This window comes from Nymphalis io, chromosome 4 (genome assembly GCF_905147045.1).
Source record: "Nymphalis io chromosome 4, ilAglIoxx1.1, whole genome shotgun sequence".
Taxonomy (NCBI): Eukaryota; Metazoa; Arthropoda; class Insecta; order Lepidoptera; family Nymphalidae; genus Nymphalis; species Nymphalis io.
The window spans coordinates 11,720,863-11,733,283 of NC_065891.1; the positions used below are offsets into that span (position 1 = coordinate 11,720,863).

At 32.2% G+C, this 12,421-nt stretch overlaps 1 protein-coding gene across 1 annotated transcript in view; it reads right to left on the reverse strand.

The window, feature by feature from the left end:
• Positions 1-1,605: 1,605 nt before the first annotated feature.
• The window catches only part of LOC126768125 (nose resistant to fluoxetine protein 6-like), a 51,417-nt gene continuing 40,601 nt past the window's right edge, over positions 1,606-12,421 (reverse strand). The window contains exons 4-12 of the mRNA XM_050486041.1: positions 12,017-12,299; positions 10,608-10,771; positions 9,951-10,119; positions 9,061-9,254; positions 8,589-8,714; positions 7,822-8,027; positions 4,976-5,118; positions 4,361-4,472; positions 1,606-3,099 (exon numbers count right to left, since the gene is read on the reverse strand). Coding sequence (XP_050341998.1) covers positions 3,014-3,099; positions 4,361-4,472; positions 4,976-5,118; positions 7,822-8,027; positions 8,589-8,714; positions 9,061-9,254; positions 9,951-10,119; positions 10,608-10,771; positions 12,017-12,299 — 1,483 coding nt within the window. The 3' untranslated portion in view covers positions 1,606-3,013. The remainder of the gene's footprint in view (positions 3,100-4,360; positions 4,473-4,975; positions 5,119-7,821; positions 8,028-8,588; positions 8,715-9,060; positions 9,255-9,950; positions 10,120-10,607; positions 10,772-12,016; positions 12,300-12,421) is intronic.

Sequence of the window (12,421 nt, forward strand, 5' to 3'; positions counted from 1 at the left end):
TATACTAATAGGTAACCTCGAGTCCACGCTAAATAGAGCTTTGTCACGTAGACGATGAGCCTTAAAACAGTTTCGTGAATAGTTGACGGTTGCACCTAAACCGTATAAGTTACGTAGTAATTGAAAACTGTCTAACTTATGCTCGCCTCTTGTGAACGCTTTGTTTAAGACACATATTGGTTTTGACTATATGTGCTCTCATGAGATATAGTGTTTCACTATTTACAGGCTTGGATGAGAAATGAGATTTACATTTCGAAAAAGGGACGACGCCAGTCAGTCGGGAGATCAGCCATGGTAACTTCGACTACATCGCCATTATACTGGGTCGTAATGCTATTGCTTTGCTATTTTATTCAAATTGAATAAAATATCATTTATTCACATAATAATTATTAACCCCGAAGCCACAAATATACACAAAAATAGCTACTATTTTTAATTTTTATTAATACAAATGACTGCGTGTAATAAAAATTAATCGTATTAAAATCTTAAGAGTAAGGTATCTTACATAAATACTATTCAAGCTTACATGGAATTTATCGGATACTTATCGTTAGCTAGAAGTGTTAAATCTTTATCACAATTTGGATATTGAGCATTTTCATCGTTCTCGATTTTTTTACCTTATATTAAGTATAGACAAATAAATTTAGATTGATAATGACTATATAAACATCTATATATCTGTAGGATTTCTTAAATATTTATGTTATGAAAACAATAAGTTTTATAAACTTTTATTTCAGCTATAAAATTCAACTGAGACAACAATGTATAGTATACGTAAATCGTAACACATCATAGGATTTCAAACCCGGTTAGTCACAAATGGGTCTGGTTCATCACTACCCATTGGCATTGTAACTGACATTGGCATTGTAAGAAATGTTAATCATTGCTTACATCGCCAATATACCACCAACCTTGGGAACTCAGATGTTATGTCCCTTGTGCTTGTAATTACACTGGCTCACTCACCCTTCAAACCGTAACATAACAATACCAAGTACTGATGTTAGGCGGTAGAATATCTGATGAGTGCGTGGTACCAACCCAGACGAGCTTGCACAAAGCCCTACCACCAGTAACTTGTATATTTATGTTTGTTACCTTATGTAGTTTGTGCTATTCCGATGGTTATTCTAGCTCACTCACCTTTCAACACGGTACACAACAATACTGAATATTACTGTTTGGCAGTAAAAGTCTTGATGAGTAGTTAGTAACTACCCTGGCGGACTTGCGCGAAATCCTAGCAACAAGAATTGCAAGTACTTCCTTTCTACTCGAATTCATAAATAGTATAATATGTTTTATCTCTCCGATATTATTTTTTTTACTCACTACGTTTGTGGATATGTTACATCAATGAATGTGATTTGAAGTCAACAGGAATTTGCAGGGCCTTTTTTTCTTGTCAATTTACATAATTGAGGTACTTACCAAAAATATTTTTAGGGCTTCTTTCATCGGGGAGTTAGCAATAAAAACTGTTTATATTTATATAAAAATTTAATATCAAAGTTGAAAAAAAAACCATTTTCAGTCCGCTCCAACAAATAATAATAATAATACTATCAATGGAACCACAATACTTCTTGGTAAAACACATTAGCAAAATCGAAGTATTTAATAATAATAGTATTAATCATTACTGTAAATGAGATATTTTTCATTGAAATCTTACAATAATCATTTGTAATGTGTATATTTTTGCAATTTTAATTACGCCTTCAAAATTGTAAATGAGCTTTACTTCGCCATTTTAACTGACTTTTTATTTAAAACTTTCAAAATTGCAAAATAATAAAAACCACACTGTGTAAATAAATGAAAGTTAAATACTTTAATTCAAACTTTGTTACACGGGACATTTAATGAGGTTTTTAAAAAAAACTACTTTAATTTAATATATGGATTCATTAAAGAGAATAAAATATATTTTAAACTTCATTATGTACTGTTTCAGAGCTTCATAGCATATGTATTTAAGTATATATGCTATAAATGTATATATCAACTGTTTTTGGTACATCCGCCGTGCTTAGCAAGGTAGACTTCAACACTTTTTGCAAATGAAAATTGACACATATGTATTTTTTTATTCAGAAGGGCTTAATACAAAAAATTGTGTAACTCGTTGTTAGATGGCACTGCAGCGCATTAATTTCTATACGATTCAAATAATCGCTGCGACAAATTACATACATGTATGTAGTTATAGGCAGATATACAAAGTCAGCAAAGTTTTGATAGTATTTTATATATGAAAATTTTTAATTACATTTCTCGAAATATGGCAACAGACTCACGATATATTGTCCACAATGAACATTTGACTGATAATACATATTAAAAATATACTAAAAAGTATTTATTTGGACATTATTAAAATATCGTTATTTATTACATTTATATCATCACAACAAATATCTTATTTATACGTATAAAGGAAAATTTAATTTGAATTATTTTATAAGAATAATTCTATTAAAAATTATACAATATTAAAACATTTGAGCATTGATGTCCTTAACTAGTATCTAAGTACATAAGACATACGAGAAAAGAGAGAAAGAGACAGAACAGTACTCTTTCCCAAAAATCCATCACAATAAAATTTATATGATAAAAAATATAAGTTTCTACTTTTATGCAAGTATTTTATATAAGCATATTTAAATTAAAGATATTTTTCTACTTAAAATTACCAATTATATTTAAAAGATGGTAAACGCCACCAACTGGATGTGCTTAAACAAACAACACCTTAACCAAAACCGATAATTATATAACCATCACAAATATTTGCCTTATCAGGAATCGAACACAGAAATTAAAGATAACGCTTATATTTACAGGAATGGTACTTGATAAAAAGGTTTTTACAATATTCGAAATACATATATCAACACGTCACAAATATATTTACAATCCTAAAGTGAGTGCGACATGTTATCACTAAGACTATGTTACAGCAATTAACTTTAAAAAAATATTCTTAAAACTACGTATCAAGTTTACTTTGACTAGTATGTCTCGATGTTTCGCAAGAGCTATCTTGTTTAGCGTTATCACTTAATACTGGCCGAGCTGAAAAGAAAAACTAAGTCATATCCTTATGTTAAAAAAAAAATGCGACCTAGACTGCTGAAAAAAGTAATGTGTTTAAACAAGTGTGATTTTCAATCTAATGCAATAAACAAAAAAACGATTAAAAAATTGTAATATAATTGACAGTCGCTGGCCGAGTTTTAAAAAATTGAAAAAAAAACAGGATTTATTATATTTCATTTATTAATATTAACTACAGAAAAATGTGTTTATTTAAGTTAGTTAAAGCGGGTTGAAAAATTTTTTAAATGTGATCCTTACCAATATCACATATATATTTTTTTTTTCAATAGGTAAGCGGACGAGCATATTGGCCACCTAATGGTAAGTGGTCACCAATGCCCATATACATTGGCATTGTAAGAAATTTAAAAATCATAACGCAAACGTCAGTCTATTTCTCCTCTCCCTTTTTTGAGGAGAAGGTTTGGAGCTTATTCCACCACGCTGTTCCAGTGCGGGTTCGTGGAATACACATTTGGCAGAATTTCAGTGAAATTGTAGACATGCAAGTTTCCTCGCTATGTGTTCCTTCACCGTAAAGCACGAGATGAATTATAATCACAAATTAAGCACATGAAAATTCAGTGCTGCTTGCCCGGGTTTGTACCCACGATCATCGGTTAAGATTTACGCGTTCTTACCACTGGGCCATCTCGGCTTTTTGTTGTTAGGGGTACATAAAAGGTCTAAATAATAATAATGTCCTCCAGACCGATTTCGACCACGGCGGCCAATCTCAAGAGAGACTAGCCAACTACGCAGGAGATATTATAGTGCACAATATTATAGTGTGCGCAAACACAGGTGCACTCTCTATTATTCCCTAACTCTCATAATCCGATACGACTGGAAAGAGTTCAGGCGCAGGACTAACGGCTTTACCTGCTTTCCGAAGCACGGGAGTAAACACACTTCCAACTTCCAGACTCCGGGCTGTTACTGAGAAATTTCTGACAGAAAAACCCAATAACTTTTTATTGGCCCGACCTGGGATTTAAACCCAGGACCTCCGGGTCTGCGGCCTTACATCAAGCCACTAGACCAACGAGGCAGTTGACAGAAAAGGTCTATTCAGCTTCTCAAACCAGTCTTAACCTGCCTAAATTCCAATCTTACTCGGTTTGTGAATGCATCAGGTGCAATTTTAATTGAAGTACCTCCTGATATCGTGAAAGTTACGAAGATGTGTTATAAGTAAATTCGATCAAAAGTCACTTCATATTATATAAGTACTTACCAAACATCCTTAATAAGATCTTCTCTATGCCGTGCAGGGGAGACTCAAATATTATACAAAGTATAAGTGCAAGGATGAAAGTTAGAACGATGTGGGATATTGCATTTGCCGTCTGAAATAACATAACAGAATAATTGAAATTCCCTCGATATTGTAAAGTTAATTTGATACAATTTTTAATTAATACTTAATTTTGTCCACATTATACATTTAATTTTTTTAGAAAATTCTAGCTAGTCAACAATTAATAACATCCGATCGGAAAAAGCGATGCAAGCAGCTTAACTTTAAGTTTCTTATATAACATGCACCTCACAATTAGGAAGATTATTAGAAATTATTAAATTATTTAAAAGATAAATTTATTACATTCTTATAATTACAATTATGAAGCTTTAGATTTAAGAAAAATCGTAAAGGGCTTCGTACATCCAAGCAAACAAAGAAATGTATAATTCATCGGTATTTTTAATTTTTATAGCGCTACCAGTATTATATACAGTGGTGCTAGGCTGTATGTAAATTTCATTAAATTAATTTGCTGGTAAAAATAAAATGCGAAAACAGCCTTTCAACATTGAAAAAATTTACTTAAAAAAATATATATATACTCACAACTGTAAAGAATGTTATGTGGAGAGGGTGTCTCAATTGGCCCACGTAGTATAATTCTATAATACCATTAACGAGATACGCACAGAACGTGAGTCTCGCTATCGGCACGAGGAATTTCCATGTCAGAAGTTTTCCGAGAATTCCTGCAATCATCAATAATAACAATCGCTAGTGAGACGTATGATGTTCGTTACTGGATGAAATATGAATATAATTTGGGTTATTTTAGATTAATAATTGCAAAAAAGTGATAACTACAAATAATAATGAACGTCAGTAACCCGATCCATATTACGTAAATACGTATGCAATATTGTTTTTATTTCTCATACATTTTAATAAAAATTATTTACTTATAAAAATATAAATGTACGTTAAAATTGCTACACGTGCTTTTCCCGCCGGCGATTTCATATGAAAATTATTAATGGAAGCCATTCATTTTAATATAGATTCTGACGAACAAATATTTTTTGAAATTCAACAATATGAATACCTTCGGGTGCATTATTAAAATAGTATTACTTGCTGGGACTCTATTTAATATTTTATATACAAATATAATCATTTTTCAGAATAATTAGTAATTCATTAAAATTTACATTCTATTTAATATTCCGTTGTTTATTTAATGGGCAACCTGGTGGAAAGTGGTTACCACCGCCCATAGACAGTGGCGCCGTAAGAAATATTAACCATTCTTTCATGATAATGCGCTACCAACTTTGAGAACTAAGATGCTATGTATCTTGTGCCTGCAGTTGCTCTGGCTCAAACACCATTTAAACACAACAATACTAGGTATTGCTGGTTTGGCGGTAGAATATGTGATGGGTGGGTGGTACCTAACCAGAGGGGCTTGTTAGCTACTACGCAAATTAACTCAATGCTAGAGTTTTAGCCTTAGCATTGAGTTAATCTGCGTGGCTTTATTTGCAGTAGAAACATTAACTATATAAAGAAATAACTGCTATTTATACTACCGCCATTATACTTATGTGTATAAGTGCCTATGTTCTATTTATTGTTTACATTATTGATAGTTTTTTTGTAATTTATGTAGATTATAGCATTTTTTTACAGCGAATTTATTTTTATTTTAGTATTTGCTAGTGGTCAAAAAAGCCGAGATGGCCTAGTGGTAAGAACGCGTGAATCTTAACCGATGATCGTGGGTTCAAACCCGGGCAAGCACCACTGAATTGTCATGTGCTTAATTTGTGATTATAATTCATCTCGTGCTTGACGGTGAAGGAAAACATCGTGAGGAAACCTGCATGTGTCTAATTTCACTGAAATTCTGCCACATGTGTATTCCACCAACCCGCATTGGAGCAGCGTGGTGGAATAAGCTCTAAACCTTCTCCTCAAAAAGAGGTGCGGAGGCCTTTAGCCCAGCAGTGGGACATTCACAGGCTGTTACTGTTAGTGGTCAAAGTTTAAAAGAATGTACAATAATGGACATCCCAATATCCTGGTATCAAGTTAAGTTAGTCAAACCGAATTCAATTATTTTTATTCTGGGTACAATACAAATAAAAAATCTTCATTTTTAGAAGAACGATCTTATCCAACGTTAATAGCAGGTACTTTATCACAAGATGCTGTTTCCCTTACCGAAGCATGCAACATGAAACAACATGCTATGAATAAGATACACAATGACAGTAGAGAATTTCCACATTTCCTTTATATCACGCGATAAAACAAATTAAAGGAAACATGATAAATCTATATCATTTTCTTAATTCTTAATGTTTTTGAGGTGTACTTTAAGTGAAAAAATATTTTTTATTTAAACTATCGAGTCTTCGCGTTGTGATTTAAATCTAAATGTGTTGATGCACAACTAACAAATTTTAGAAGTAAAAAGTATTTTTAATTATTAAGCAAAAATATTTTTGTCCAAGTAGTCGGCCCATAAAAGTACTTTTGAATCATCAATACAGTATTGAATTATGTAGATTCTTTCGAGAAAAGCCGGTAAGTGACATGCGTTACGCTTTTCCACTAATTTAAATGAATATTTTACTTAAATGTAATTTATAATAACATTTATTTATCTTCATGAAACACAACGAAAAGTAACTCCAAAGTTTTTATCATTTATATGGAATTTATATTAAGTAATAAGCCTTAAGATTTAAATTTATGGACTGGACTTATTTATGATACGAGAGACTAATAGAATAAAAAGAGGACCTGTGTTTGAAATGACCTTGTGCGTTGAAATCTCTCCTGCGAAGTTAGCATTTTTAAAAGTTAGCAAGCTTAGAAGACTTTATCATATAACGCAAAATTCGTTAATTATATCTCAGCAAATCTTTAATTTCCGATACTTTTTCTGGTTAACCAGAGCGAGCTAGCGTGCGAGTTGGTCTACGCAGTGAAGCAACTCACAATACGTACTCGTATACGATTTACTCGTGCATGTGAGTAATGTATCTCGCACCTAAGTACGTTTAACATTTATTGTTTCCACTCGCCTACTTGCCTACCCCGCCACTCGCATGGCAGCATCTCGCACATCACTCGCATCGTCCACACGCGTTAGGCAGTGAGCCATCAGTCAATCGCGAGAGACTCCCATTACTACTCTAGCACACAACTTGCGTACTCTCGACATACGAGTAAACAACGCGAGCAGCTGTCAACTGTATAATCAGCAGCTCACACTGTGTAAACTATTTTAAGTATTACATGTATTAAGTACATCGTTTATTGTTACAAAGGCCAAATACTTGTGGGATGATGGATATCTCATCCATTTCAAATTGATCCATATTACGTAGATGTACTTATTATAATAGAAGCGTTACATAAATATATATTCTCAAATAACTAACCTCCGTTGCCAGTAGCACAGGCCACAATCAGCCATCCATTGGCAATACTCCATGCGAATTTGTGAAGTGATATGTACGCGGCGGCTTCAATTGTACTGTATTCATACCAATCTTGGTAGAATAAACTCACTGAGAATGTCGTCACTGTGCCTAAGATGATGCTCGTCAACCATCCGAAGGTTTTGAGAAGATTTGAAAATTCGTAACTGTAAATAAAAAATAATTTTATATGTACTACAGTAAACGTCTTTTGACAAAAAATTAAGAAAGTAATGCTATGGAAGAAATAGTAACCATTTCTTTCATCGCCGATTCTCCACCAACCTAGGGAACTAAGATGTTATGTCTCTCATGCCTGTAGTTACACAATAACCAACAATATTAAATACTGCTGTTTAGTAGTAAAATATCTGATGAGTGGGTGGTAACTATCTAGATGAGCTGGCATAAAGCCCAAGTAAATGCTTAAAGGAATATATTCAAAAATTATAAATGTTTACGACCTCCCTTATCGTGAGAAGATGACTTTGATAAGACATAATACAGGCAATTAAACAAATCTACAAAAATCACACAAAATAAGAAGTGGTTATAGATTATATTCTAGGAAGGTCTAAATAAAACCATAAAATAATATGCCAAACTTTTAAACACATAGAACCGTTATGCCATATTTAAATAGATAGCTATATCTTTAAAAATATGTTTAATCTAAAAGAAATCACAAAGTATATAAATATATATGCATATATATTTTGTTAACTTACTTTTCTAATTGAATCCTATGTAATATATACCCTGTGAGTATGCCCATGAAATATGGAGTCATCTTCATGTGAGTCCTTATATAGGCCTCTACAAAGTAATAATTCGTGGCGAAGTCTGTGAACTCTCTAAAAAGAAATAAAAAAAAATATCATCAACCGATCCATACTATAATTCATACAATGTTATTAGAAAAAATGTTAACATTTTATTCCATACTGGCTTTCTTATTCCTTTCAGTTATTCGCTTGGGTAGGTTTACCATATCTATATAACTATAGTCTTAAGCGTTACAAATTGAATTGAAAACATTTAATATTTTCTCATCAAAATTTACTACCGATTAAAAAAAAATTATACGATTATTTTCGAAACACTTGTAATTATATTTTATTAAACACAAACACGTTGAGAACGATAAGTAACTCGAACAAATTGTGGGTGAAGGGATCTCCTTAAAAACACTTGACATACTTAGCATAAAACAGCAACGTCGGATCCAGGCGATCTTTATACGTGATGACAGTTGGTATGACGAGGGATACAAAAGTGGCCACCGCAGTAAATATAGGGCCGAGCCGTCTCCAGTGCCACAGACTATAGATAAATATCGGAGCCACGAAGAATAGCTGCGTGTCAACGGCCAAATACCACGATTGGAACATACACTGGAAAAAACCTTGAATTGATATAATTATCTATAATACTAATGCGTAACAATAAAAAGAAATTCAGGTGAATAAAATAAAGTGAAAACGTTGTGGGTTTAATTAAAATAATAAACAAAAGGATATAAGCCAGTGGACCACCCGGTGTAAGTACCCGTCCCTTTACATTGGCAATGTATGAGGTCTATTCCATTATTCACAATTACAACGCACAACCTATCATGAAAAATTACTTGTCGCTTTTCGCTTGCCTTACCCTGGCTCACTCATCATTAGTCCCTGCCATTACGATACTTTAAAAAGACTTTTTGTTAAGTATATTTTAGTTATTTTCACAGTCTTAAGTAGTAATGTCTTATTGTATCACCATACTTTGAAGTCATGCTACCAATACCACGATATTTGTGATAAATAACGCGCATAAATAAACCTAGGAACTAAAAAATCTTCTTCTTGCTTCTCAATACATATTCTGTAATGTTTTGTATGTACGCTTTATACAAAAGATTAATATACAATTATTAAGAAGCTTATAGAAGATAACACATCTCAGGGTCTCCTGGCTTCCAGACCAGTAGAAGTAAGTAAATGTAATTTTTATAAATTGAATAAAATATTTTGATTTGATTTAAGTAATATAATATATGAATCATATATGGCATACCCATACCCATAAAATTAGTAAAAATAAATTACCATTCTTTCGCTTTTGACGTAGTTATTAACATAGAGGATGTTAGCCCACCAACTGTCTATACATCTCTCTTGCTCCAAACCTAATCTACCTTCCCAAAGTGGTCCTTCTCCGATCTTTGGTAACCATGTCATGTAAAACAGCATGACAATCATGTACGCTGGTGTGACCCTGAAAAAAAAATATCCAGCAATTAAGTTAAAAAGGGGCACGTTTTCAAGTTCTGAAGCAAAAAAACTTTAACATATTTATTTTTCTTTATACATTTCCTTATTTTTTCTAATATCTCATTATATTCCAGAGGGGGAAATATTATTTATTTTTAATATGTTCATTATATTAATAATAAGCATGTAAATCTTATACTTTAAGTGAAACAAAAAAATCTGCATAAAATAAACCTAGTGAATATTTTTTTTTATTATAAGTATAATTATTTGCAAAAATACTTTTTCAATTTAATCACAAAATTTCTTGTGGCACGAAACCACTATCACTATTAATTCAATCATAATAAAGACCTAAAACGTTAAATATATCTTTGAAACAGCTTATACAAACGTAAATACTTGTTTGTATAAAATAATTCTTAGTATATTCAGTAAATTATTAACACAAAGGACTTAATAATACTAGTTGAAAGTATAGTTAATTCTCACCGAATATACCGGAAAACTAATATTGGCAATACGTTCAAACGCCCTCTTCGTTTGTCCAGTTCAATAAGCAAAAGCCGACTAAAGAGAAATGCACTCAAGAATAGGAAAGTATCCACAAGCAATGTGTTGTTCAACATGAAGGCGTTAGCTGGATCCCGAATGAGCTGAAAATATCGAGATAATTTAAACAATAACAAAAAACGCGATAGGAAAATAACTCTACTGGGATTTTTGTTAAGTTTTATATGTATACAATAAATATATAGTAAACTGCTTGAAGTCAATACCTTTGAAGAATTTCAAACATTTTTTCGTACATTTTTAAAGTTTTAATTTATGTATTGTATGACAGAAACGCATAATTCCTAAAATATAATGATTGGTTGTCTTATTACTTGGATGTTTTTTAAAATAATTCACATAACTATCTATAATTTATTATGTAAATTATTTTAATTCATAAATATTTGAAAAACTATTTATTTCGCAGGTTTTGCTTTAAGTAAATTAATGAATTCATTATCCATTTTCACATTTTTGTTCAAACATTACTTTAGTGAAAATAAAGAGGTTGGTTCTTTTTTGAAAAAAGGGAAATACTTTAAATCTATAGTATCCATTTTAAGAGTGGAACACACGGACATCATTGACTGCCAAGTTTCTTTGTCATATTTATTATGCTTGACAGCATGTGGGGCCTTTGATTAACAGATGGTTCTGCACGATGATTCGCTTTTACTTCACTTGGTTCTATAACGCTTTAAGTTAATCCCTCCATTTAATCTCTATATCAGTAATTTTTAAAGTACGCAAAAAATGAATAAAATTACTTCCATGCTAACCAGATAATCACTGAGATGGTCACTTCTATCGATAGACCATGCGAACTCTCTTTTGATATGATATCCTTTGTGCATATTATGATTATGTAAACTTATGTAGGTTAATTTGCCCTTTTAAAACATGATGACCTCCTAATCGGTTGTGGCTACAGTGGCCATTGTCAATGGGAATTACCAACCGATCGGGACATATTATAGTGCACAAGTATGTACGCAATTGTTCTTGGTGGTTGTTGTTTTTGAAATACTCTATTTCCTTAGTCTCACAATCCAAAGGATCGGAAAATTCGGCATGACCAGAAAGAGTTCAGATGCAGGGCCAATGGCTTAACGTGGTATTCAAAAAAATCGCAATACTGCCATAGTTCAGATTCTGGTCTATTTCTTACGTAATTTCGACAGGAAGAAACAATAACTTTTTATTGGTCTGACCCGGAGCTTCAAACCCAAAACATAGGGATCTGCGGCCTTGTAAGCTATCCACATGACCGACGAGGCTTGTTTTTAATTGGTAAACGATATAATAATTGATATTTAAGTTTCAAAATATTTATCAAATAATCTTACTCGATCCCAAGCTTCAGCGTCCATAACAGGTCCACTTCCGATGAAAAGGCAAGCATGTCCTCCAATAATAAATATCATAGCCAAGGCTTTAATTCCATTGATGCATTCTAATCCAAGACTGTTGTTCTGTTTTGTTGATAGAATCTTCTTTGTGTTATTGATCAATGAAAACGAAATTATAAGATCGTGTATTGGACTATTCTTTCTTTTCATATACCGTATTGAGTAGATTTCGAAGGCTGTTGTGAATAAGAGGATCACTACGAAAAATAGCATTATCCCTCTGAAAAAAATGTCAAATTTAAAAACGTCGTCCAATACATTTAGTATAAACGTCATTTTAAAAAATCTACCAAATCGAAATGACGATAAAAACTACTATGAAAGAACATATTTTTATTTACT